We start from the raw sequence: 26,150 nt of genomic DNA, 5'->3' as shown, positions 1-26,150 counted from the left end.
GTACAAGTTCCAGATACAGTAGAGTAGGACTGTTACCATAGGTGCTACCTAGTGAGCTGAGATAGCAGCAGGATGAAAGAGATGGGGCTTAAAAGGTAGTGACAGATCTGGGAAAAAGGTTGGTTTGGAAGTCGCAAAAGGAATAAGTCTAGAATAGGTACAAGTGTGAGAAGACGTAGCCTCATTGCTAGGGACAGTCATTGAACTTTGAAGTATCTTTGAAAGGTCGGGAGACTACGGCTCACCCTGGTGGGCTTAAATAGTTGTTCAGCTAAAGAGCTGTCGGGACCAATAATCTGATGAAGGTGAACAGAGCCAGGGGAGAGGAAGCACAGACCATGGAGCTTGAAGACGAGATCAAACATAGCGGGGGGGGGACAGGTCAAGAGGTAGTACTCCACACTGAGAGTAAGAAAGCAAAAGAAAGGCAATGTCTGTCTCAATGGTGTTAAAAAAAGTGAACTTTCTGGTTGGCTAAGTGAGGTCTGGTGTCTCATGTATTATTGACTGACTACAATGAGGACCACCAGCGAGGAGATGGACACTGGCCTGAAGAAACCAGTAAGTGTTGTGCACCCCACCTGTCATCCCATGAGCAGCCAGTGTTTCCTTAGCGAAGAAAAGAGACATCTGTACAGACCAGGGCCAGTAGCTTTCTTTACTACTTTCACTTTCCAGACAATCATCTTGGCTACCTCATGAATAAATATGACTTGAAACTATTTAGCATATGATTAGTTATGCAGATTCTAGTCATGTTTACTGCACTGTTACTGTTTTGCTCCAGGTGTTTGATTTTTTTTCTTCCTATATACTACTAATTACAACCAATTCTCACATTCACTATAATCTCATTGTTTTATTAGGTTGATTCCCAAGTGAAAGGTCAATCATTTGAATTGAAGAGCAGCAATGAAGAAGATTTCCCAAGAAAAAAGAAACATCATAATCCAGTTAATCAATAGTGGTCTCTGGGCCACGAAAATGATCAAACTGCATCATATGAGTGCCATGACACTTGGAAGAATATAAAATACAGTCTGTCTATCAATTCAAAAGCCAAGAGGTGAATGTGCAGGCAAAATATCAGTCAACAAGTCGACTCATCACAACTATCTGTTCTGCCACAACAAATACATCAGTAGAAGTGGTTCATCTGCTTCTTATTACTGAGATCACAGAAATCCATGCAAACAATGTGCGATGCACAATACACGAATCCAGCATGGTGGCCCAAAAAAAAGTGATAAAGCCTTGACCAATATCATCATCAGAAATGTCAGATTGAGTTTGCAATTAACTACAAAAAGTGGACAGTAGAAAATAGGAAATGGGTGATTTGGAGCGATGAGACAAAAGTCAATAGAGTAGGCTCTGAAAGGTGTAAATGGGTATGAAAGAAACAAGGGGAAAAGGGGCTAACGGACAGAAATATAGAAGGAACTGTCAACTTTTATTGAGGAAGCCTGATGATGTGGGTTTTTTCACAGCGAAAGGTGTTGGATCGATTGTGGTGTCAATGCTGATCTATATGCGAGCATCTTACAAGAAGAGTCTCTTTGTACACTCAAGTACTATGGGTATAAAAAGGATGACATAGTTTTCCAGCAAGATAACGACCTGAAGCATACATCAAGTTTACGAAGAGGTGATTCAATGACATGAAGTAGAGCTGCTGAATTTGACCCTACATTTCCCAGATCTTAACCCAATTGATCACTTGTGGGTAGAGTTGAAGAAAAAGCTGTGTACAAACCCAAGTGAGTCAACCAGAGTGCACCAACATTGTGATGGTGTAAAAGAGAACTGTGATCGGATTTCGGTCTAGACATGCTTAAATCTGATAGAGAGCATGCCAAGAAAGGTTCAAGTTGTGTTAAAAGACAAAGGTGGATTTACAAAATCCTATCAAAATAAGGAAAATTTAAACTTAGATCTTTTAGGAGCAATACAGTAACAATGCAGTGCTATGACAAGAGTCTACATAACTAATCATAAGTTTAAAATTGCAAGTGAAATTAATGTATGAGATAGAAAAGATGATTGTTTATAAAATGAATATAGTCTCTTGGGCCACTCTTGTCTAATTTTCAATTTCTTAGATAATGCTCTTTTTAACCCTTTACTATCTTGTATTCACGCTTTACATTCTACAGAAACTGCCCTTACTAATGTCTCAAACGATCTATTAACAGCTAAATCTAATTGTGACTTATTCTTCCATATTCTACTGAATCTCTCTGCTGCATTTGACACTGTTGATCAACAGCTTCTTTTTACTATGCTCTTTGGCCCCAAACAAAACACTCTCTCTCGTTTGTCTTACCTCTGTGACTGCTTCTTCACTGAATTATTTGCCAACTTTTCTTCCTCTCTTGTTCCCCTTACTGTTGGGGTTCCACAAGGTTGAATCCTAGACCTCCTCATATTTTCTCTATACATTGCCCTTATTGGACAAACCATCAGCAGAATTGGTTTTCATTACCATCTCTATGCTGATGACATCTAATTAGACACATCTTTTTCTGACATCCCCCCATTTTAATTCAAAATATTAGGGATTTGTTGTCTGCATTCTCTAACATCATGTTTTACTTCTATCTGAAACTGAATCTCTAGAAAACTGATCTTCTCATGTTTTCTCCCTATGCTTACCTACCTAAACACAATATTGCAATTTCCCTGGGTGGTTCAACAAAAAACTCCACTCCCAAACAGCACACTTGCATTTTTGGGGTCATGTTTGACACAGCATTTTTTCTTATTTGCTATATCCAATCAGTGTTTCACCCATGTCAGCTTTATCTTAACAACCTCTCAGGAATCCGACCTTTCCTCACCTTGGAAACTACAAAAACTCTGAACTCTTAAATGTTGCTCTTATTCATGTTCACTAGGCTTACTGAAACTCTATACTGATAGGTCTCCTTTGTACCAGTCATCTCTCCAATACATCCTGAATGGAGCACCCACAGTTGCATTTCTGTCCAGCCAATACACCGATGCCTCTACCTTGTGCCAGTCATTGCACTGACTACCCATATGACAAGAAAAAATGTTCACAAGAAACCATAATGAAAGATAAAAAGTAATACTTTATTTATATATACAAAAAACATATTATTAAAAAAGGTGATGTTTAAAAAGTGAGAAGCCAGCAGGTAGCACCACAACAACAAAATATACATGTTGCATGAGGTAAGTATATGGTATTTGTTTAAAGAGAACAAATATTTTAATGGGTGGTAAAACTCTATTAAAGCTATAAATAGAGAAAAAAAATAGCTTAAAATGGAAAAAGAATAAGGATGTGTATAAAGTATAGTGCAATTAGTAATATATAGTATATATTTACATGTTAGTGGATTGTCACAAAATGGCTGTCATAGAGCACAATCAAAAAGGGGAGAAATGCATAATATTGATACCTCCTGCAGTCTGTGGTGCCATTCTACAATGCCTTGATTTGGTTACTCATTCACTATAGAGTACAATATAAACTTATTTCTCTCACTCTCAAACCTCTCCACAGTTCTGCACCCCACCCATGCTCTCCATTCTACAACTGATATAAGACTAACATCCTCAGTAATCCAAAACTTCCACTTCCATCTCCAAGGCTTCTCTTATGCTGCATTAATTTTCTAGAATGTACTACCCTATACAATATAATCAATACCTAGCCTACACATTTTAAGTATGCTTTTAAAATTAGTCTCCTTACACAGACCTATCACCTTACTTCACTAACCTAACTCTTTCCTATTCTCCTTTTCTACATATTCATCCGATTCTGGTCCATCCTATTCATCTATTTCTACATCCTCCATGCACCCAATAGCACTTATTAATTATACTTAGGCAGATACTGGCTTATGACCAGATCATGCAGCCTTATTTGAATACCCCTATGTATTATATTGATAGCTGTACCATAAATGACAAGTAATTTACCATTTCCTAATAGATTGTAAGCTTGGAAGCAGGGCCCTCCCTTCTGCTGTAACTGTTCAAGTATGTGTTACATTGTGCTATTTTATAATGGCTTTATTGTCTGTATATATCGCCACTTAATTCTAAAGTGTTGCCTAATATGTTGGCACTATATAAATAAAATTAAAATTATATTATTTATGTGCTGATGAGAGAGAAGTGTCCAGGGGTGAGGATTAGGGTGCATATGTTGCCATGCCAATGGTGTTTTATAAACACTATGTGTTATGGTATGTATGACCTGATAAGGATGGAATAGGGGAAATTATTACTGACGTATAAAAGAAAACGCATGCTTGTCCCAAAATTAATATGAATGTTGCACTGAAGCAGTGAACTTATTAACTCACTGGGGTGCTCAAAACTGCGATCACATGTGGAATGACAATTTATGGGGTATGCTAGAGTAGGCCCCATAAAGTGCAGTGGGCCGTGGCATTGGCCCATCTTTGACCGGTGCTAATACTAGCCTTGCATTTGAATTAATTGCTAACAAAAAAAAACCTGGTATACCCAATATATATGTGAACCCAGCCTAAATAATGCAGAAGTTTTAAAATTAGCACCTAACAAATATTATTGTGATGCTAGTCACTACTTACGGGTAGTACAAACAGTACAGTAGTTAGGAAAGCCGAGTTCTGGTAACAGGAGGACACATATGGAAACAGGGAGTACATAGAGGCGTAGTCACGTCACGATCCAAGGGTCAGAATTCCGAAAAGGCATGTAGTGGATTCAGGGAGAAAACTGAGACATGGTCAGGTTACTGTCTCAGGTCAAAAGCCATGAGGTCGCGACAGAAATAGGGAGCGGGCAGAGAGGAGTCAAGTAACAGTCCGGGGTCAGGAAAAAAAGATCAGAGCAAATGCAGGAACACAGGCCAATAGCACAATAACAGAACCAAAAAGTATGAATGGCAAGGTTCTGGGAGAGCATGCTCACTAAAGAAGCAGAGCAATTACCCAGAAGATGGAACACCTGAGCAATCAGCACCTCCCACAACCAACATAGAAGCCTGCACTGTCAATTAACCTGCCAGCCAGTAGCCAAGGAAAACACAGCAGAGCATCTCCTAGTGTGCAACATGCTCTGCACAGAGGAATTGTGACAATTACTATACTTATGCTGAACGTTAAGAAAGCTTGAGTGGCCCGTAGACACCAGTAGTCTTCTTATATACTGTATACACATATCTCATCTTTCATTGTCTCGTATTTCCATTACTTCATATCCATTAAAGGCATTGTCTCATCTTCAAAAATGGTTGAAAGCGCAAAAAAATTGTAAAAAAATCAACTTTTCAATTTTTATCTTATTAAAAATCCTTTCTGTTCGACAGCATGGAGATATTCTTTTTATCTTATTGATTAAGGCTTGTTGGCTAAGTTACTGTCCCCCATAATTGCAAGCAAATTAAGCAATTGTCTACAGATAGACCTATCATTGGACCACAGGATCCATTCAGCTTTAGTGTTCCTGTGCCCATTCAATATTGCTGCAGAAATAGAGTGTGCAAGGCTCAAACCAGTAGTGTAACATGCCACTCATCAGAAATGTCAATCTTCAGGAGTGCATTGCCCTCAGCCAAGGAGAAGCCATGAAGCAGAGGAGCAGTGTATTACTGAAGATGACAAGTAAAGACTTAAAGGGAAACTTTCAGGTGCAATATGCACCCAAAACCATGAGCAGCTCTGGGTTCATATCTCTAATCCCTGCCGAACGGTTGCTGTATACACTAGCATAGATAAAGGGATCTTTAGAAAAAGTATTGCTAAAGATCTTGTATCTATGCTAATGAGCATGAGCACTAGTCCTAATGGCATTTCTCCTCTTAGATAGGCGGCCCATATAGCATGCTAGCACACCCATGTGGGCATACTAACATGCTAATGAATACGCAGCGACGCTGCACATACCTCACAATATCCTCAGCACTTCTGGTCATGCATACTATACCTCACTGAAGCCGGAAAGCATACACCTAGCATCAGTTTAGGGCGCATGATCAGAAGCCTTGGGTACTCTGGATCTTTGAAAATACTTTCTCTAAAGATCTCTTTATCTATGCTACTGTATACAGGAACAGTTAGGCAGGGATTATCAATATACACCCAGAACTGCTCATGGTTCGGGGTGCATATTGGACTTGATAGGTTCCCTTTAACAATAGTAAGAATGCCTAACAACAAACTCCCAGCCAGTGGGTTTGAAAGAAATTGCAGCAAGCTTTTATTTGTACAGTAGCTGTCATCACGTAAATAATGCAGGTTGTCTAAGAAGTCATAAATTTAATTGAAAATTGAAAATTATTTTTATGTTCTGCTACTAATGCTAACACAAAAGAAGTGGATACATCTTAAAAGCACAATATACGTATTTCCAAGTCTTATGGAAATAGTAGTATTTTGGGTATAGCAAACTAATGCTTTGTGGTGATGTTTTAACTAATTAGTCTCCTTTCTAGCTTAATGTCCATCTCTCCTAAAATGTTTATATCAAATAGAAGATAATGTAAATACATCATCATTTATGTGTGCAAAAAATTAAAAGGAAAAAGTCTGAGAAACAGATAAGTGTTAAGTATTTGCAGTACTAAGCACTGCATCGGTTACACAGTGACAAGAGGCAGAATGAAGGAAGCTATGAATAATGGAATCACAAGGCACAAAGCGGATGGAATGTCAAATCTTTGTGCTGCGGGTCATGTATTCACCCTAAAGGGTAATGGTTTTCTATCAGACAATAGCCCTATATCCATCTTATTACATTCCTCTGCAAAGTGCCTAGGCACAAAAGTGGCAAGATAAAATGTTAGGTTGAAACAATACTAATATGTATGAATGGGGGGATAAGCACAGTGAGAAAACCTCAGGCGGGAAGGAATCTTGCTGGAAAATCTAGGACTTGGTCGATTGTTCACAAGGGGATAAAAATTAGATCTTGGTAATCACCAATCATAAAAGTAACTAAATGAATAAAGACATTTGTGACATGCTTTAATTGTTTGGGGGATGAATACGTATTAAACTATCAAAACAATGTGAGGATAAAATTAGATTCATTAATCAAAGTGAGCTGACTGTAAAGACATGGTACAGATACACTTTCAGTTCTTTCAACCTTACCGTTGTCAAATCAGTGCCACTTCTAATATCTGTATAAACTTTAAAATGACACAACAAATTGATTATTTAGTTATTTTAGTTGGAATGTGTTATAACTATGCTGATAATTGCATCTAAGGCTCTAGGATAAAAATGAGGTATTTATAGTAATTGTGAAGAATTGGACTAATATAAAATATTTTGGAATTGCAATAGACTGGTGCATCAACTCATTTAAATAGGCATAACATGGCACATGTACATTATTGATGTGGGTTCTCAATTCACAATATACAATATAAATGATGTCTGAAAAATGTTGGTTCCAGTTCTGAGACCATTATCTCAAGACAATTTTTAGAGGCCTACCTTGAAATATATATACCCCCAAGGGTTAATGTTTTTCAGCACTTACACTTAGTGCATAGGCTTGACCACTGTAGGAGTCTCACTCTTTTTATAATTGTAAAAAAAAAAAATATTCTGAGGCCCTCCTCCACGTGTTTTTAAGGGTATATTGCAATCCCTCTTTTATATAAATACGATGAGAGATGGCTCGGCTATTAAAGATATGTTCACATGTTTCATTTTTGCTGCATTTCTATGCGAAACAAGCATCAGGTGCGATGGGATCGTGAACATGCACTACCTTCCAAGTGACTGACATTTCCCATAGGTAATACCTAATATTCTACAGCATCTTTTCTATTTTTGCAGCCATTAAACATTTCTTAGAGCTTTCAATTTTAATTTCTATGGTCACTTAGATTTTGGCTATGTTTTCCTGCCTTACTTTCTATTTGTACCTTTCAACAAGGGACCTATTTTGGAATTTTTATCTTCATTACTAATTTTTTACATACAAATTTCTACTTCTTACTTAAGAGATGTTTACAATTTTTGTTTCAAGCATATATCTTTGTGCTGTCCAATGATTAGTTCACACATAAATTCATCTTTTAACACAATTTATTGCCAGGTGTCCCACGGTTCTATCTTTTTGTCCTTAGCTGTATGTGTTTCCTTGCTTATTCGTATTTTATATATTTGTCATTAATAAAAAGATAAATTATGCTTAGTATCGGATTGCATTTTTTCTCTTTGTTTTTTTTTCAACTAGTTTATGCATTATTGCCCTCATGTATGGATTGTGGGCCATTGGTGTTAGAATTGCAAACATGCCAGCCTAGTGCCCAACTCACCCCGTAAATTGTTACGTGCACTCTCCCCACTACAATAATGCCAAAAATGTGGGCGCTTGCTGCGATTTAGACAGAGGGGGGGGCTCAAAAGGAGGAGGACATTTGGATTTGGGAGAGCAGATTCCACTGGATTTTATTTATGTTGTGGTGGGACCCATCACTTTTCTAGAGTTTTTGTTCTACCAGTAACTTGGGACTCCTATATCTCCAGTAGAGTTGAGCGCGGTTCGCGGTTCTCCAGTTCGCGGTTCGAGTGATTTTGGGGCTGTTCTAGATCGAACTAGAACTCGAGCTTTTTTGCTAAAATTTGATAGTTCTAGATACGTTCGAGAACGGTTCTAGCAGCAAAAAGCAGGGCTGTGCAGGAGCCATCACTGGCAGCCTGCCAGAAGCTGGTAACCAAGATAAACATCGGGTATCCAACCAAAGCGCTTTGGTTAGTAACCCGATGTTTATCCTAGTTACGTGCAGGAAGCCCACACTTCCCCGCTCAGCTCGCTCCGCCCCCTCCTGCCCACGGCATTTACACACACACTCACACACACACACATACACACACACACACACACTCTGCACACATGGTCCCGCTCGGCTTACCTGCGGTGATGAAGTCCCGCCATCCCGACCTCAGCGCTGTCACTGTCCTCCACGGCCGCCGCTTGTCACATCACCTTCTCTCGCTTCCGACCCGAGACTGACTAGCGGTGACGTCACGGGCCTCTCGCGATACTTGGCTGTGAAGGCGGCGGTCATTGAACTCAGTGACAGGTGCTGTCAGTGTGATGGAGATCAGCGCAGGTAATGTACCTCGCTGACAGCAGCACTTGTCATGCCCTGCAGTGACCTGGGCTGACCCATTGATGTTAGCTCAGGTCACTGCATTGCTCATCAAGCCAATGGGGAACATTCTGCTCTTCATTGACTGGGACAGTGTGGATCGTCATGGCAACCCCTTGGATTACACCAGACCTGGATTTGTTTTTCTTTCTAATAAATTGGTTAAAGAGGGAATGTTTTGGGGAGTGTTTTTTCAAATAAAAATGTGTTTGCCGTCTATTTTTTTTTATTACTGACTGGGTTGGTGATGTCGGGTATCTGATAGACGCCTGACCTCACCAACCCCAGGGCTTGATGCCAGGTGACATTACACATCTGGTATTAACCCCATATATTACCCCGTTTGCCACCGCACCAGGGCGCGGGATGAGCTGGGGCGAAGCACCAGGATTGGCGCATCTAATGGATGCGCCACTTCTGGGGCGGCTGTGGCCTGCTATTTTTAGGCTGGGGAGAGTCCAATAACCATGGACCTCCCTAGTCTGAGAATATCAGACCCCAGCTGTCTGCTTTACCTTGGCTGGTGATCCAATTTTGGGGGGACCCCTACGTGTTTTTTTTTTAAAATTATTTATTTAATTTAAAATAACAGCGTGGGGTGCCCTCAGTTTTGGATTACCAGCCAAGGTGAGGTTGCCAGCTGTGGTCTGCAGGCTGCAGCCGTCTGCTTTACCCTAGCTGGCTACAAAACTAAGGGGAACCCTGCGTCATTTTTGTTTTTCATTTTTTTGGCTAAATACGAAGCTAAGCACCCCTTAGTGCCACATGAAAGGCACCAAAGGGTGCAAAATTACAAAATGCAGGAGAGTGGGACATTATATGTCTTTCTGCCATTATAATGACAGAAAAGACTGATATGAAGTGCACAAGCACAAGAAAATCACCAGAGCGCTCTACGCTGTGAAAAGCAGTAGAAAATGGCACTGGAGTGAACATGTGACCGCCTCATGTAGGATGAAGCTATGGATCCTGGGTAAATTTATGCATTTACCCTCCTTCAGTTTTTTTGCAGTACACAAAAGAACGGAAGGCACACGGATGACAAACAGATGACATATGGACCGTCTACGGAACGGAAACGGATGCCACACGGATGCACCCGTGAAAAAAACGGACTGTTTTTTGCAGACCGCATAAATGGATCGGTCGTGTTAATGTAGCCTTATTCTGATCTGCCGTTTATAAACAGCAGGCAGAAATAAGTGAATAGCGCCCCCCAGCATTAGAAAATCTCCGGGGTTTCAGGGCTAGCTGAGACCCTGGAGATCATGATTCAGGACGGTTTTTCCGGTCCCCGCTCACGTGATCACAGGTATACACCGTACACCGATGATCACGTTACAGTAAATGACAGCGCCGGTAAAAAATTATTTATCTGCCATCTGGCATGAACAAACATGATAAATCTCCTCCCCGGTCCCCTCCGGTCCCCCGGTGTCGCAAAGTGCCCCCCCTGATGCCCTCCCAGAAATCCAAGATGGCCGCGCGCACAGCAGCGCGCTGGCCGCATTCATCCTACTCCTCTGATTTCTGTCGCATGTGCCATTACACATGCGACAGAAAACTCCTCCCCAGGCCCTGCCAGGTCACCGCCTATAACCCCACCGGTGTTCCCCGGTGTCCCACGGTACCTGTGCAGCGTTGATCCCCCGCGGCCCTCTCCTTCACAATAGACGCTGCCGCATGCACAGAGCGGCTGTCATCTCAGCTTCCTGTGTTCAGACACAGTGAGTGGTGGTTATGCATCTGTAAGCTAAATGGGCGTCACGGTTGCTCAGTGGTTAGCACTGCAGTCTTGCAGCGCTGAGGTCCTGGGTTCAATTCTCACCAAGGACACCATATGCAAGGAGTTTGTATGTTCTCCCCATGTTTGCGTGGGTTTCCTCCGGGTACTCCGGTTTCCTCCCACACTCCAAAGACATACAGCGCTATGGAATTAATAACGCTATATAAATGAATAAATTATTATTATTACTGCAATGCCCTGCTCATGAGGTAAGGAACATAATTGATCAGGAGAGCTATACTACATTTCCAAATGGAGGGATTTGCTTTTATAGTTGCCCTGCTGAATGACTACCAAACATGAGAGTCCGTTATACGCCACAAGAAAACACATCTAAATAGCGAGCTCTGTTGTTAAGTATTCATTCAGCTGGATCACTGGACTTAAAGGGGTATTCCATCTCCAAGATCCTATCCCCAATATATAGTAGGTGGAATAGCAATAATATCAGCAAATACCAATATTTGGAAATGTAGAATAGTTCTCCTGATTAGGCATGCCCTTACCTCATGAGCAGGGCATTGCAGCTTTGGTAGCAACCATTATGACATGGACTCTGCTGCTGTGGACCCGGGGAGAGTGAGTGCAGATTCATTGCACCCACACTCCTCACATGAAGGGTCTGCACTTGTTAGGACCAGGATGACGGGTAGGCCCAGGAGGTGGATCCACTGGACTGAGCACCCCACCAAGGGCAAGGTGCCCGGTAGCCAAAGCACTACGGGTAGCAGGACAGTCCATTCAGAGGAGTGGGTGTAGAAGTCCCTGGGACCACGGGGTCTTTGAAGGTAGTCCGGGTAACGGAGCGCAGGTTCGGAGGCCGAGATGATGTCAGGCAGGGTCCGAAACCAGCGGAACGGGGAGGTCGGTCACCACACAGATCCAGGGATCGGACACGGTAGGAACTGAGAAGATGGCGGACAGTCCGTTCGGGGTTCTGGAACCGTCAGGACCGGTTGGCGAGACAGGAGCGGCTCTACAAGAGAGATAGGTAAGTACGAGATAATGGCACAGGGAGACCTGACTCCTAGCTTAGAAAACACGAAGAACAGGCCCCGCCCACTTGGAAAGGAACCCCCCCTATATACCCTGCACCTGAATCTTCAATATCCTGTTGGAGGACGCTGGCCCTTTAAGAGAGGGTCAATGACCGTGCGCGCGCCCTAATGCGCATGAGCGAGGCCCGGGTGCCAGAAGCCAGAGCAGGGAGCGGTGCACAGGAGACAGGAGCGCTCAGCATCGCAGATGGGCGCCGGGACCGGGGCCAGGTTGCCTGGAGGACGCAGGTGAGGGAGCATGGAGGCCGTGGAGCGGGGGACGCCTGGCAAAGGAGCCGGGGAGTGTGGCAGGGGAGCCGGGGAGCGTGGCAGGGGAGCCGGGGAGCGTGGCAGGGGAGCCGGGGAGCGTGACAGCACTCCTAAAAAATGGGGGATACGTTCCCTGAGTGTCTCCCCCCATATTCTAGACGGTCCAGAGTCGTCGTGGGACCCCTTTATTTTTTTTCTTACAATAAATTGGTGAAAGAGGGAATGTTTTGGGGACTGTTTTTTCAAATAAATTTCTTTTGTCGATTTTTTTTTTGTTAGTACTGACAGTTTATGATGTTGGGTATCTAATAGATGCCATGACATCACAAACTGCTGGGCTTGATGTCAGGTGACCTTACAGCTAGTATCAACCCGATTTATTACCCCGTTTGCCACTGCACCAGGGCACGGGATGAGCTGGGGTGAAGCGCCAGGATTGGCGCATCTAGTGGATGCGCCACGTCTGGGGTGCCTGCGGCCTGCTATTTTTAGGCTGTGAAGGCCCAATAACTATGGACCTTCCCACCCTGAGAATACCAGACCACAGCTCTCCGCTTTACCTTGGCTGGTGATCCAATTTGGGGGGGACCCTACTTTTTTTGTGTAATTATTAATATTTATAAAATAATTATAAAAAAAAGAGCCTGGGGGGACCTCCACATTGGATCCCCAACCATGGTAAAGCTGCCAGCTGTGGTTTTCAGGCTACAGCCATCTGCTTTACCCTAGCTGGCTATCTAAAATGGGGGGACCCAACGTCATTTTTATTTTAACTGTTTTTTAAATAGAAAAAATTAATGGGCTTCCCTGTATTTTGATTGCCAACCAAGGTAACGGCAGGCAGATGGGGGTGGCAACCCATAGCTGTCTGCTTTATCTGCGCTGAGAATCAAAAATACCGCGGAGCGCTACGTCATTTTTTTTAAACATTTATTTTTACAGCACTGTGATGTCCAGCAATCAAAATACAGGGAAGCCCATTTTGTTTTTAGTTATTTAAATAAATAATTAAAAAAAATATATATAGGCTCCCGCTGCATTTTTTGTATTGCAAGCTAAGGGTAATCCAAGCAGCTACTGGCTGCTAACCCCCACTGCTTGGTGTTACCTTCACTGGCAATGGAAAATCCAGGGAAGCATTTTTTATTTTTTTTGCCAAAAAACTACAAAAAAAGGACGTGAGCTTCGCCATATTTTTGTATGCTAGCCAGGTATAGCAGGCAGGTGCTGGAAGAGTTTGATACAGCGTCAGAAGATGGCGCTTCTATGAAAGTTCCATTTTCTGAGGCGGCTGCAGACTGCAATTCGCAGCAGTGGGGCCCAGAAAGCTCAGGCCAACCTGTGCTGCGGATTCCAATCCCCAGCTGCCTAGTTGTACCTGGCTGGACACAAAAATGGGGCGAAGCCTACATCATTTGTTTTCTAATTATTTCATGAAATTCATGAAATAATAAAAAAAGGGCTTCCCTTTATTTTTGGTTCCCAGCCGGGTACAAATAGGCAACTGGGGGTTGGAGGCAGCCGTACCTGCCTGCTGTACCTGGCTAGCATACAAAAATATGACGAAGCCCACATAATTTTTTCAGGGGGCAAAAAACTTCTGCATACAGTCCTGGATGGAGTATGCTGAGCCTTGTAGTTCTGCAGCTGCTGTCTGTCTGTATGGAGAAGAGCAGACAGCAGCTGCAGAACTACAAGGCTCAGCATACTCCATCCAGGACTGTATGCAGAAGTTTTTTGCCCACGAAAAAAATGACGTGGGCTTCGCTATATTTTTGTATGCTAGCCAGGTACAGCAGGCAGCCACGGGCTGCCTCCAACCCCCAGTTAACTATTTGTACCCGGCTGGGAACCAAAAATATAGGGAAGCCCGTTTTTTTTAATTATTTCACTTATTTCATGAAATAATTAAAAAAAAAACGACGTGAGCTTCGCTCCATTTTTGTGTCCAGCCGGGTACAACTAGGCAGCTGGGGATTGGAATCCGCAGCACAGGTTAGCCCGAGGTTTCTGGGCGCCTCTGCTGCGAATTGCAGTCTGCAGCCGCCCCAGAAAATGGCGCTTTCATAGAAGCGCCATCATCTGGCACTGTATCCAACTCTTCCAACAGCCCTGAAGCCGGGTGGCTTGTTGGGTAATCATGAGTTAATACTGGCTTTGTTTTACTAGCTAGTATTAAGCCAGAGATTCTTAATGTCAGGCACGTTTGACCCAGCCATTAAGAATCTCCAATAAAGGGTTAAAAAAAAGACACCACACAGAGAAAAAATACTTTAATAGAAATAAATACACAGACACATTAGAGACTCCATCTTTATTACCCTCTGTCAGCTCTCCACGATCCATGGTCTTCTGTCTTTCTCGTTCAACAAATGCAGCTCTGCTCCATCACTGCTGAATGGGGGAAGACGCTGCTTCCCGTGCAGAAATCACTCCGTGATGGCTGCACGGAAAGCAGCTTGCAGCCTTCACGGAGTGAGAGATCAGTGCTGCTGGCTGCTGGCGGTGACAGACGCGTTACCATAGCAACAGGGCTCCGATCATATGATTCCCGGAGCCGCGGTTAGCGGTGGCGTCACCGCTAACTGCGTTGCTATGGCAACGGTGATCTCCGGTCCTGTGCCAGCCGGTCCCTAACGGAACGGGGAGTCGACCGTGTGCTACAGCATGTCGCCGGTACACGGCGATACACAAATGTGCACCGTGTACCGGAGAGATGCACTCGCAGGTCCTACATGATGCGTCATAGTCATGTGACCAGTTTGTAGCCAATGAGATAATAGCCACGTGACTGGTCACATGGCTATTTTGACGTCACGATAGGTCCTGCATCACTGCTGGCAGTGCCGGTCACCAGGAGGATTCAGCGATTATCGGATGGAATAGCAGCAGGAGACAGAGTGCAGGAGGGATCGTGGGGACCGGTAAGTGTTATGGCAATGTTTATTAACTGTATGTGTACATTTATAATGCATTTTTATGTGTTTGTGATTGCCTCCCATTATAGCCTATTGTTCGAGTTCGGTTCGTCGAACGTTCGACGAACCGAACTCGAACGGGACCTCCGTTCGGCGAACCGACCTCGAGCCGAACCGCGACCGGTTTGCTCATCTCTAATCTCCAGTGACAGATAAAGAACCTGATGTAGGCTAGTTTTGTGCATGATAAGTTATAGGGTTTTGATAACATTGTGGGGTACATAAAATGTTTTGATTGCTTTCAGTATAAGGCTGCTATCACATTCTTGTGTGCATTGCTGATCACTTTCCAAGGGTTTCCTTGTGAATAAAATGGAAATGCGACTCAGACAAAACCCTCGATGGAGCCACTCACTCTCATGAGGCAGCTGGAGACATTTTTGACTTTGTTTGCATTTGTTCCGGAGGTGTCAATCTTTTTATGTATGCACAGAACCATGGTCATTTAAAATGATTGTACATTACCGGAAGAGAGTCCAGACAGAATCCAAAGTGTTTCTCTCTGTCTCATTACAGTGATTAGTTGCATTTGTGGTTTAGCCTGAGCCGAGGAATTTACTATAGGATTTACACATAAATGCATGGAGGAGTGGGCCAAAGTCTCTGCTGCAGTGTGTGCAAACTTTGTCAAGAACTATAGGAAATTTCAAGCCTCTGTAATTCCAAACAAGGGTTTCTGTACCAAACATTAAGTTTTATTTTTCTATTGTTTCAAATACTTATTTAAAACTCATAGAATGTGATTTTCAGGATTTTTTTAATTCTGTCTGTCACAGTTGTAGGGTCCGACATGAGGAAGGCGTAACTACACGTCGAAATGCATAGCCCAGTGGGTATGCTACCCCTAAATATATGTTTTTTGCCCTAACATGTGGAATATTGAAATTTTAATGGAGTTGTAAAATAAAAAAAAAAAATTATACTTGAAGATAAGGATTTGTCCTAGATCTTTTCCGCTGGATTTTGCATTTTTTCAAGTTTTTAGATTGGGTCATTACCAGATACAGCGATAGCAATTATGTATATATTTTTTGTTCTAACACAAATGCTGAGCTTTTAGTGGTGAAACTGGTTTTAGTTTTTTTCTGTGCTTTTTCTGTCTTTTTTTAACAACTTTTTACCCGTTTTATTTCTCTTTTTTTTACTTTTTCACTTAGTCACTCTGTGGGATATGAATATTTTTCACTTTGATCGCTCGTGTCATGTATTGCAGTACTATTGTACTGCAGCACGTGAGACACATCAGTGACTCACTGAGAGAGCCTGTTAGACCTTACTTACAGCAAGATCTAACAGCCACTATGCCCTGAGCTCATCATATTCTGCCAAATGGATCTTTTAATCCTCTTTAAACCTCTTTGATACCACTGTTTAACCGTTTGACAGCACTATTTAAGGGGTCATAGTTGCCAATGAGTTCCAAAACCAGTTGGGGCTGATGCCCAAGGGTATCAGCTGTCAGATACAGCTGTCACCAGTGGGACTTTTGCTCACGGTGGGGAGCTATTCAATTATTCCTTACTGTCATTTTAAAATGCCAGTAAGCAATAAGACCCCTTAATGGCTGCTGTTTTAATACATATTGGCGGTAGTTAAGATCTTAAATAACAGGTAATTTCCTGATGATAGATACTCTTTAATCACATGCCAGACACTTTCCATTATTTTCTTAAAACCTGCTTTAAATAACTTTTGTTTTAATAGTTTTTGATTTATTTTTGCTTAATCAAAGGTTAAACTAGATAAAAAAGAGAACTATATTTATTTTTCTTACCTTTTTCCATGTTAACCTTTAGGGATGTTTAACCATAGAAAGTAATAGTAATATACTATTACTTTCTCAATAGAAAGTCATAGTAATATACTATTACTTTCTCAATCAGCAGGGGCCTGACTGCCATGCACCCCTGTTGCTGTAAATGTTTGCACAATAGGACAAAGTAGTGAATTTTGAAAACCTCTATTCACACTATAATTTTTAAATCCAAGTATTTTATGGTTTGTTTTATTATTTCTATATTTTACGTTTGCAGAACTTTGATTGATTCCATAGAATATGGTCTTGAAACATTTGTAAGAATTGCTTCTTAAACAATAGAATCAAAGTTTCTCACTTTTTGTTGTCAAGCTATTCTCTTTAAATAAAATGTCAATTTTTGTTACTTTATTCTCTGACGTTTTTATAGTTCAGTTCTATAAATTGGTGCAAATCATAACCTTACCTGTTCAGAACACAATCTATATGTAGCTACAATTTTTGTGGAAAGATTGTGAGCAGCAACAAAGCCCATTGAATAGAGAGATATTTCCGCTATTAGTGCATAATCTGGCACCATCATAGCCACGGTCCGAAACAAAACCTACAAGAAAGAAAAAGCCAGTTTTTTTTTTATAAAATTGAATAAAACCTAGAAATAATTAGAAAACAAGAAGGAAAACTTTTGATGTTTTAAAATTAAAATGTATTTGTTTTTAAAAATAAATCTTCTAAGCTTTTAATTAAATTTAAGTTTATTTTTAATTTAATTTAATTAATTAATAACATTTTATTAAATTTTAATTAAAATTAAGATTTTAACCACATTCTAAACCCTTCTTTTCAAACTGTTCTTACCAATAACTTTTAATTGCTAAAGCTCATTATTAGAGATCATCAAATCTTTTAAATTTCAAATTCACCAAGTTTGGCAATTTTTTAACCCAAAATTGATTTACAGTAAGTAATTTCGCTGAAAATCACAGGTTTTCCAAATACCCTCAAAAGATGTATATAATACTCATAGGTCTCCTAGCACTGTACCCAACCCTGCAAATATAGCCTTAGAGATGTGAAAGTGACCTCAATATAGAAACAGATGGTAACCTGGTAATAACCAACATCCCATATTAATAATTTTATTAAAATTAAAAAACATTTAAAAAATTATACCTTTTGGTCTATTGTGATCAGCTAAATTGTTCTGAGTTGAGTGATGTGCAAAGTATGGCATTACACCATCCACTTCTTTCCCACTAATATAATGGTTGGAGTCAAAAGAGACGAATTGTAGCCTGCTTTTGATAGTACTATTACCCGGATGGCTTAAGCAGGTAGTGATGCTCATGCTGCTGATAGCAACTTCCACATTCTTACCAATGGTAAGTTTTTTGTTTTCTGTGCCCTATCACATCCATTGACATTAATACTTTTTTAACCATATATTTTATACAGCACTATAAGGGACTTTATTTGTTTTGTATAGTGTCACAGTATATGAGTGCCCTAGATAGTTAGATAGATAGACAGATTATTATTATTATTATTTATTATTATAGCGCCATTTATTCCATGGCGCTTTACAAGTGAGAGAGGGTATATGTACAACAATCATTAACAGTACAAGACAGACTGGTATAGAAGGAGAGAGGACCCTGCCCGCGAGGGCTCACAGTCTACAGGGAATGGGTGATGGTACAATAGGTGAGGACAGAGCTGGTTGCACAGTGGTCTACTGGACTGAGGGCTATTGTAGGTTGTAGGCTTGTTGGAAGAGGTGGGTCTTGAGGTTCCTCTTGAAGCTTTCCACGGTAGTGGAGAGTCTGATGTGCTGAGGTAGAGCGTTGCAGAGTATGGGGGATGCACGGGAGAAATCCTGTACGCAATTGTGGGAAGAGGAGATAAGAGAGGAGCAGAGAAGGAGATCTTGTGAGGATCTGAGCTTGCGTGCAGGTAGGTACAGATGTGCCCTTTTGGCACAAATAATAATGAGCATTTCTCAAGCTAGGAACAGTTTGTAAAAAACATATACAGAGTGATATACAGTGCAATACAATTGTTGCACCATCTCACTCCCATTATTTTTAGGGTGGTGGGAGGCCACTACTGTCTTCACATCCCAGACATTTAAGGAACGGGTCTCACATTGGTACCGCTACATAGATGATGTCTTTTTTGTGTGGGAGGGCTCGGAAGAGGATTGTGCAGCATTCATCGCTAACCTGAACAATAATGGTTTAAATATCTTTCTCTCCCACACCATTTCGTCTGTAGCGGTTACTTTCCTGGACCTGATAATTTCCATAAAAGACCAGGGACTCTCTACATCTATATACAGGAAATCGACAGCAACCAACAGTCTCCTTCACTACTCAAGCTTCCATCCTCATCACATCAAGTCAGGTATTCCCAAAGGGCAATTTCTACTTGTGAGATGCAATTGCAGTGAAGAAGAGGACATTCACCAACAGGCCCTTGGTCTCACTCACAGGTTCATGTACCGTGGTTACCCACGTAAAACTATTTCACGGGCATACCAGAGAGCCAGAACGGAGACTCAAGCATCTCTAATCCAAACCAGACCTAAAACGCGGGAGAAGCATGTCATATTCATCACCACCTTTAACAACAGCTAGGAGAAGGTAAAAGGAACCTACAGAGGCATTGGTCCATCCTTACAACAGACATACAGACATCCACGGTGGTAGCTCCCTACCCTTTATTGACAACACGTCGGGGACCTAATCTTAGGGACCTTTTGACCCATAGTCATTACTAGAGATGAGCAATGTTCAAATAGAACCGTTCACCAATTTCAAATTCGAGTGGTTTTGGGCGGTGTTCGAGTCGTTCGACGAACTCGAACGATTTGCTTCACATTCGACCATTCGAGTTACCATTCGATGACGGTTCGATCACCAAAAGCGTAGCTATTTACTAGCTGGCTTTTCACTGTAATACTGTCAGTCACTGTTACGAATGATATTATCAAAAGTAAGCGTATAGTGTGCGGGGGACGGGGTTTAGATTAGTGCTGCTGAGTGCTGAAAGAATGGCTATCGCCATTTTTTTTTATTCCTAACTGCGCATACAATGGGGCGAGCCAGGCTGTCAGCCAATCACAGACACACACACAGCAAAGTGGATTTTTGCCAAACAAGCAAGGGCATGTGTCATTGGCTGTGCATGTCACATGTCCTTGCCCTATAAGACCCGGCCATTTTCCCCATCGCCGCCATTATCTCTCTGCTGCGGGTGTGTGACAGTCACTGTTCTCGCTGCTACTGTGTGCACTATAGACTTATACAAGTGAGGCCGGTCTGTTGGGGATTGGCTTTTTAATTGTTTTTAAAGTTGTCCAACTGTGGGCTCCTGTCGCTCTTTGAGCCAGGATTTGTCCACCTTGCGTATACAAATAAAGTTTTTTCATTTTTCTAATTTGTGTAGTGATCCCGGTACGATATACCTCTTTTTCCTTCTCTTTTACACTATAGACTTATACAGTGCAATCTACACATCGGTTTAGGGATTAGGGACTACTTGTAGCCTTGTGTAGCCTTTTCAGGGCTACATTAGAGCAGTTCTTAGCTATTTTTGCTAGGCAGGTCTGTGCCAGTGCTGTGCAAGGGTTTATCACAGCATCTGTCTAAATCAGCTCAGGCAGTTCCTTGGGGCATAGTTTAATTGTTTGGGATAGTCAGTGAGGGTCCTCTGTTGACAAGAAAGCTACACCACCTCTGCATTCTACACCACCTCTCCATTTTTGCTATGCAATTTTAAGTGCAAAAAGTGCAGGCAGTTCCTTAGGGCATAGTTTCATTGTCTGGGATAGTAAGTGAGGGTTCCTTTGCTGACAAGAAAGCTATACCACCTCTGCATTCTACACCACCTCTCCATTTTTGCTACGCAATTTTAAGTGCAAAAAGTGCAGGCAGTTTTAGTGGCATAGTTTCATTGTCTGGGATAGTCAGTGAGGGTTCCTCTGCTTACAAGAAAGCTATACCACCTCTGCATTCTACACCACCTCTCCATTTTCGCTATGCAATTTTAAGTGCAAAAAGTGCAGGCAGTTCCTTAGGGCATAGTTTCATTGTCTGGGATAGTAAGTGAGGGTTCCTTTGTTGACAAGAAAGCTATACCACCTCTGCATTCTACACCACCTCTCCATTTTTGCTACGCAATTTTAAGTGCAAAAAGTGCAGGCAGTTTTAGTGGCACAGTTTCATTGTCTGGGATAGTCAGTGAGGGTTCCTCTGCTGACAAGAAAGCTATTCCACATCTGCATTCTAAACCGCTTCTCCATTTTTGCTACGCAATTTTAAGTGCAAAAAGTGCAGGCAGTTCCTTGGGGCATAGTTTCATTGTCTGGGATAGGAAGTGAGAGTTCCTCTGCTGACAAGAAAGCTAGACCACCTCTGCATTCTACATGACCTCTCCATTTCTGCTACACAATTTTAAACTGCAGGTAGTCCAGCCAATCTGTGAGAAAGGTGCGGGCTTAGATATAATGTGGCCTTCATCCAAAGGTGTTCTTGATGCCTGAGAGAGCTCAACACCAGCAGCTGTTTCCTCTTTCAAAACAACTGACGACCTGCCAATCACACTGCCTGTTGCGAGTAAAGGGGTGGAAGGTCTGCATCCAAAAGCCTGTGTGACTGCTGTCCCCACAGTCACAGAGGATGAAGAGCATGCAGATGCACTTGATGGGGCAGACGGTGGTTGTCCCGCCCCGCTAGGCCGCATTGTAGCACAGTGACCTTCCCACTGCGACTTAATCTTCATTTAAAATCATGTACAGGGTGGGCTCCCCAGTATACAGCAAAACCACGCACCAGGAAAATTAATCTAGGCAGTGGGATTGATAAATGATTGTGTAACTTTAGCAAAACAAACAATAACAACCATGCATAAAACAGAAAGAAAAGAACAATCTATTCACGAGTCCAAAAGCCTACACCCCTATGCTGCACCACTCGTAATGGTGATCTATAACCCCTTCTCACCAACCTTTGCCTAACCAAGGGACTGTCTAAACAGTTGCCTAATACCCGGTAATCCCTCTGCATAGCAGGAGTAATTACCGTATTTTTCGCTTTATAAGACGCACCTGATTATAAGACGCACCCCCAAATTTGGTGAAGGAAAAGAGATTTTTTTTTTTTAATGTTAAATGGGGTCCATCTTATAATGCCAGTGTCCGTCTAACAAATCATATAGGGTATATGTCCCTCATAGCCCCCCATGCTAAAATTAGCCTCCTTAATCTGGATATGGCCCTTTTATATTGAATATAGCCCCCTTGTGCTGGCACACATTCCCCTGTGCTGCCTATGGCCCCCTATGGATTGCATATGTTCCCCTGTGCTGCCTATGGTCCCCTATGGATTGCATACGTTCCCCTGTACTGCCTATGGTCCCATATGGATTGCACACATTCCCCTGTGTTAGATATCGCCCCCATGCTGCTGCCCATAGTAAAATAAAACACTCTTTCCTTACCTCCTGCAGCGCTGATCTCCCTCCTGTCTCCATCCGTGCTTCTCTTCCTCCACTACCTGGTTCTTGGTGCCGGTCATGTGATCGGCACGGCAGAGTGAGATCTCTGCGTGCCTGATCACAGTGGAAGCAGGGACACCGGGGATAAATGCTGGAGGGGGTAAGTAAAGCATTTTTATTTTAGGATGAGCAGCAGCATGGGGGCCATACATAACACAGGGGGGGCATGTGCGATCACAGTGGGATACAGGCTCATATAATATGCACCGCTCCCCCAGCCCGTCACTGCGGTGCGATTTCAGCACCATGGTGATGGACAGCGGCAGTGCATATTATATGAGCGGGAGCAGGAGATCAAAGGCTGCAGCCCGCAGCGTTCACCTGCCCCCAGCAGCGCTCCAGAGCAGACCATGCAGTGTATATAAATATACACACCCCCTCCCCCCCGTTTATTCTGCTTATAAGACGCACCCCCTACTTTCCCCCAAAATTTGGGGGAACAAAAGTGCGTCTTATAAAGCAAAAAATACGGTATGTGTGTGTGTGTGTGCGAACACGACCTACCAGTGGCACAGCGCAAGAGCTTACAACTTATCTACCTAAAAATAGACAAAACCTATTAACTCCCCTGGATACCCTTGTTTGCTGAAGCCTCACAGATAAGGCAGATGATAAAAGTGGTAAGGCAAACCACAAAGCTCAGCAAGACAGCCTTGGAAATCTTGTAAAGCAACAGTCAATGCAAACATGTGTCGCTGTCCCTCTAGGATTTTAATTGTAACTGACAAACTGACAGAGCAGAGGGAGCAAGTCTTATTGTCTATATAGTTGGCCTAAGCAGAACAGATATGTGTTTTGTTGCCAAAACAAAGTGTTGCGTGCAGGCAGTCCTGTCTGGGCCCAGCCTACCGTACCCGGGTACTGTGGTGTTCAGTTGCCATAAATACAGAGTTGACGATCCTCTCACGGTAAACAGTATAGCCAGCAACTGAAGAATGGTGGTCTCCGGCACAGGATGCTGGTCACAGACGTTACGGTCCTCCTCACCAAGCTCCAACACGAATCTCCTCACAATCCACCTAAGTGTTTCCGCGGCGGCTCCTTTCTGTTACGCACACCTTTTTCTTTTACTTCAGTTCACATACAGCTCCTCCTCCGGTCTCCAAGTCCACAGCCGAAGACTGTTTTGCTATGGCTATAGTGACCAAACAGTCAAAGGCAGATGCAAAACAGCGGCCCTTTGTGGGTGTTCAGCAACAATGCATACAATGAACGGCAAATAAGCATCTTGCATTCACAGTGGATAAAGGTCATCAATACACCCTCACCCTTTCACTTCCTATCCATGTGACGGTTCATGGCCGAAGTACTTAAAGTAGTGAGCTTTTGGCCTCTACTTACAGATTGGTGACAAATATTACAGATAACATGAGTTGGGTGATCCTTTGCGATGTGAAAAAAGGCCCAGGCTAGGCAAGGCTTACAGCCCATGCGACCTGCAGAGCCACCATGACTTCTGCTCAGAGGCAGAGTTGTGGCTGAGGATTCAGTTGTTGACGTGCTTCCAGTACTTCGTCTCTGTCCAGGAAGACATAACCTAACCTTGTCGTCAGTAGCATCCTCCTCCAACTCCTCTGCTGACCTCATCGACTGGCTGACTGTGGGTTGACAGTAAGTGGGGTCTCCAACCTCATCATCACCCTGTGTGTTTTCACTCCCCTAGTCCTGACTCCTGAGTGCCAACCTTTTCCTGCCCTGACCAAATAGTAAAGTTGTCGTTCCAATCAGGTATCTGGGTCTCATCAGCATGTTCCCCATTGTTTCCACCAAGAGGAGTTACAGTTTGGGAATGAGGTCTACATTATGCTCAGAACCTTCTTCATCTGGGCCTGGATCCAACTCACAAAGCTTCTGGGCATCAGTGCAGATAATTTTCTTGTCTGGACTCACAGCAGCTTTGGAGCAGACCTCTGATTCCCAGGCTATAGTGTGACTAAACAGCTCTGCAGATTCAACAATCTCTGTTACCCCATACTCAGGAGGGTGGGTGGAGACGAGAGCTGGTAGGAAGCAAATGCGATTGGGGTGACACCACAGAGGAATGGAGTCTTTGGGATATTGAAGTTGAGGTGGAGGAGAGGCCACTTGATGGAGCACTTGAGATACATTCAACCACCTGCTGTTTTGGTGCCACATCTACATTTGGTAGTGATGGTCGTGTCCGTAACAAAGGGATCATATCAGATTATCCACGGGAAGAAATAGACATTTTATTTTGGCTAGAAGATGGTGTTACAAATAGGTGCCACCATAGCCGCAAGCAGCCTGCTAGGGTTCCAGTTGCGCACAGGCATCGGCTGCCATTTTTTGCCGTGCCTCGGGTCGTCCAGCTGGCTGCTTCCTCCTTCACATCAAAGTGTAGAGAGGCGGCTAGTGTGCATGTGTGTGCCGATTTACCCTAGCCACAGCCTAAGTCCAGTGTTTCGCCTAGTGAGCATGCTCAGCCTGACTGTGCCATTCCTGAGGCTAAGTCCTCAGTTCGGGCTACTAAGCATGCTCCCACACTTAGTGCGAAAAGCCTCTTTGCACAGGTACTTGGACTTCGGTCTGTGTCTAAGTCCTGTGTTGTGCCACTGAGCATGCTCAGGCTGAGTCTGATTTTTGAGGCTAAGTTGGTTGTTCAGGCAGCTGAGCATGCTCAGGCACTTAGTGCATCAGAGGTTAGGTCCGGTAAGGACCTCACTGGCCATGTTCGTGAGGTGGCAGGCCCAGATAGGCCACAGGGCATCAGGTGTCCTGATGATGTGGCCACTCCGGACTGGCATGCAGAGGCCCACCCCTATGACTTGCCACCTCATCATTGTTCGTCAGACAATGACTAGTGAGGTGTTTGGGGCGTGGCTGCCATGATGTCATCAGTGAAGTGGCGGTTCAGGATAGGCCGCTGGTTATGTCAATGTTGACGTGGCACTCTGCACCTGGAGGTGCATTGTGGTCCACCCTGGGTAGGGACGGACCCAGGTTATAAAAGGGCTGGAGACAACATGGAGGTGCGCAGTCTTCTATTGTGCTCAGATAGAGCACACCTCCACGTGTTGAACCCATTACGACTTCAGGACAGAGGTAGGCAGGGATAGGGCGTCAGTGCTGGACGCCACCACACTTGGTAATGCGGCACAGTTATGGCCAGCTCCTGTCCTACCAGTCCTGCTAGTGCAGCCAAGTGGCATTAACTAGACTGCTGTTGCGCCTGCTGTCCACAGGTGTGCCCCCTACATACACGGGCAGAGTACCCCAGGGCCCCTGTGTTGTTAACAGGGAGTTCCTGGGCTCGGTGTGTGGACCCTGTGACGCTAATAGGGTTCACAGTCTCCTGATCTGAGTGTCGTCTAACTCGGGTCAGGCTCCGATTAGTTTCAGAGCCACCCAGCTCTGTAACCTCCACCTAACCTTTGGGTTGCCAGCATCTCCTTTTCCATCTGGTAGCACGGTGGACCCCAACTGGTGATTGAGATATATACCACCTTATCCTAATCTGCCAGTCCCCCTGTAACAGATGGTGTTTCTTCAGCAGATGTTACTGTTGCTTTACCACCAACCCCACGGACACAAACTTTTTTTCCCTTTCCAACACGCCTGTTCCCCTTTCCACCAGCATCTGGCCTTTTTCCACTCATTTTGTATATGA

General features: G+C 43.3%; 1 protein-coding gene across 1 annotated transcript in view; it reads right to left on the bottom strand.

Annotated features, from left to right (window-relative positions):
- LOC142302376 (dynein axonemal heavy chain 3-like) overlaps window positions 1-26,150 on the bottom strand; it is a 2,626,214-nt gene that overhangs the window by 1,583,644 nt on the left and 1,016,420 nt on the right. The window contains exon 32 of the mRNA XM_075343433.1: window positions 17,433-17,570. Within this exon, the coding sequence (XP_075199548.1) occupies window positions 17,433-17,570 (138 nt within the window). The remainder of the gene's footprint in view (window positions 1-17,432; window positions 17,571-26,150) is intronic.

Source organism: Anomaloglossus baeobatrachus, chromosome 4, assembly GCF_048569485.1.
Source record: "Anomaloglossus baeobatrachus isolate aAnoBae1 chromosome 4, aAnoBae1.hap1, whole genome shotgun sequence".
Lineage (NCBI taxonomy): Eukaryota > Metazoa > Chordata > Amphibia > Anura > Aromobatidae > Anomaloglossus > Anomaloglossus baeobatrachus.
The sequence above is the reverse complement of the archived record's forward strand: the minus strand, read 5'-3'. Positions and strand labels throughout refer to the sequence as shown.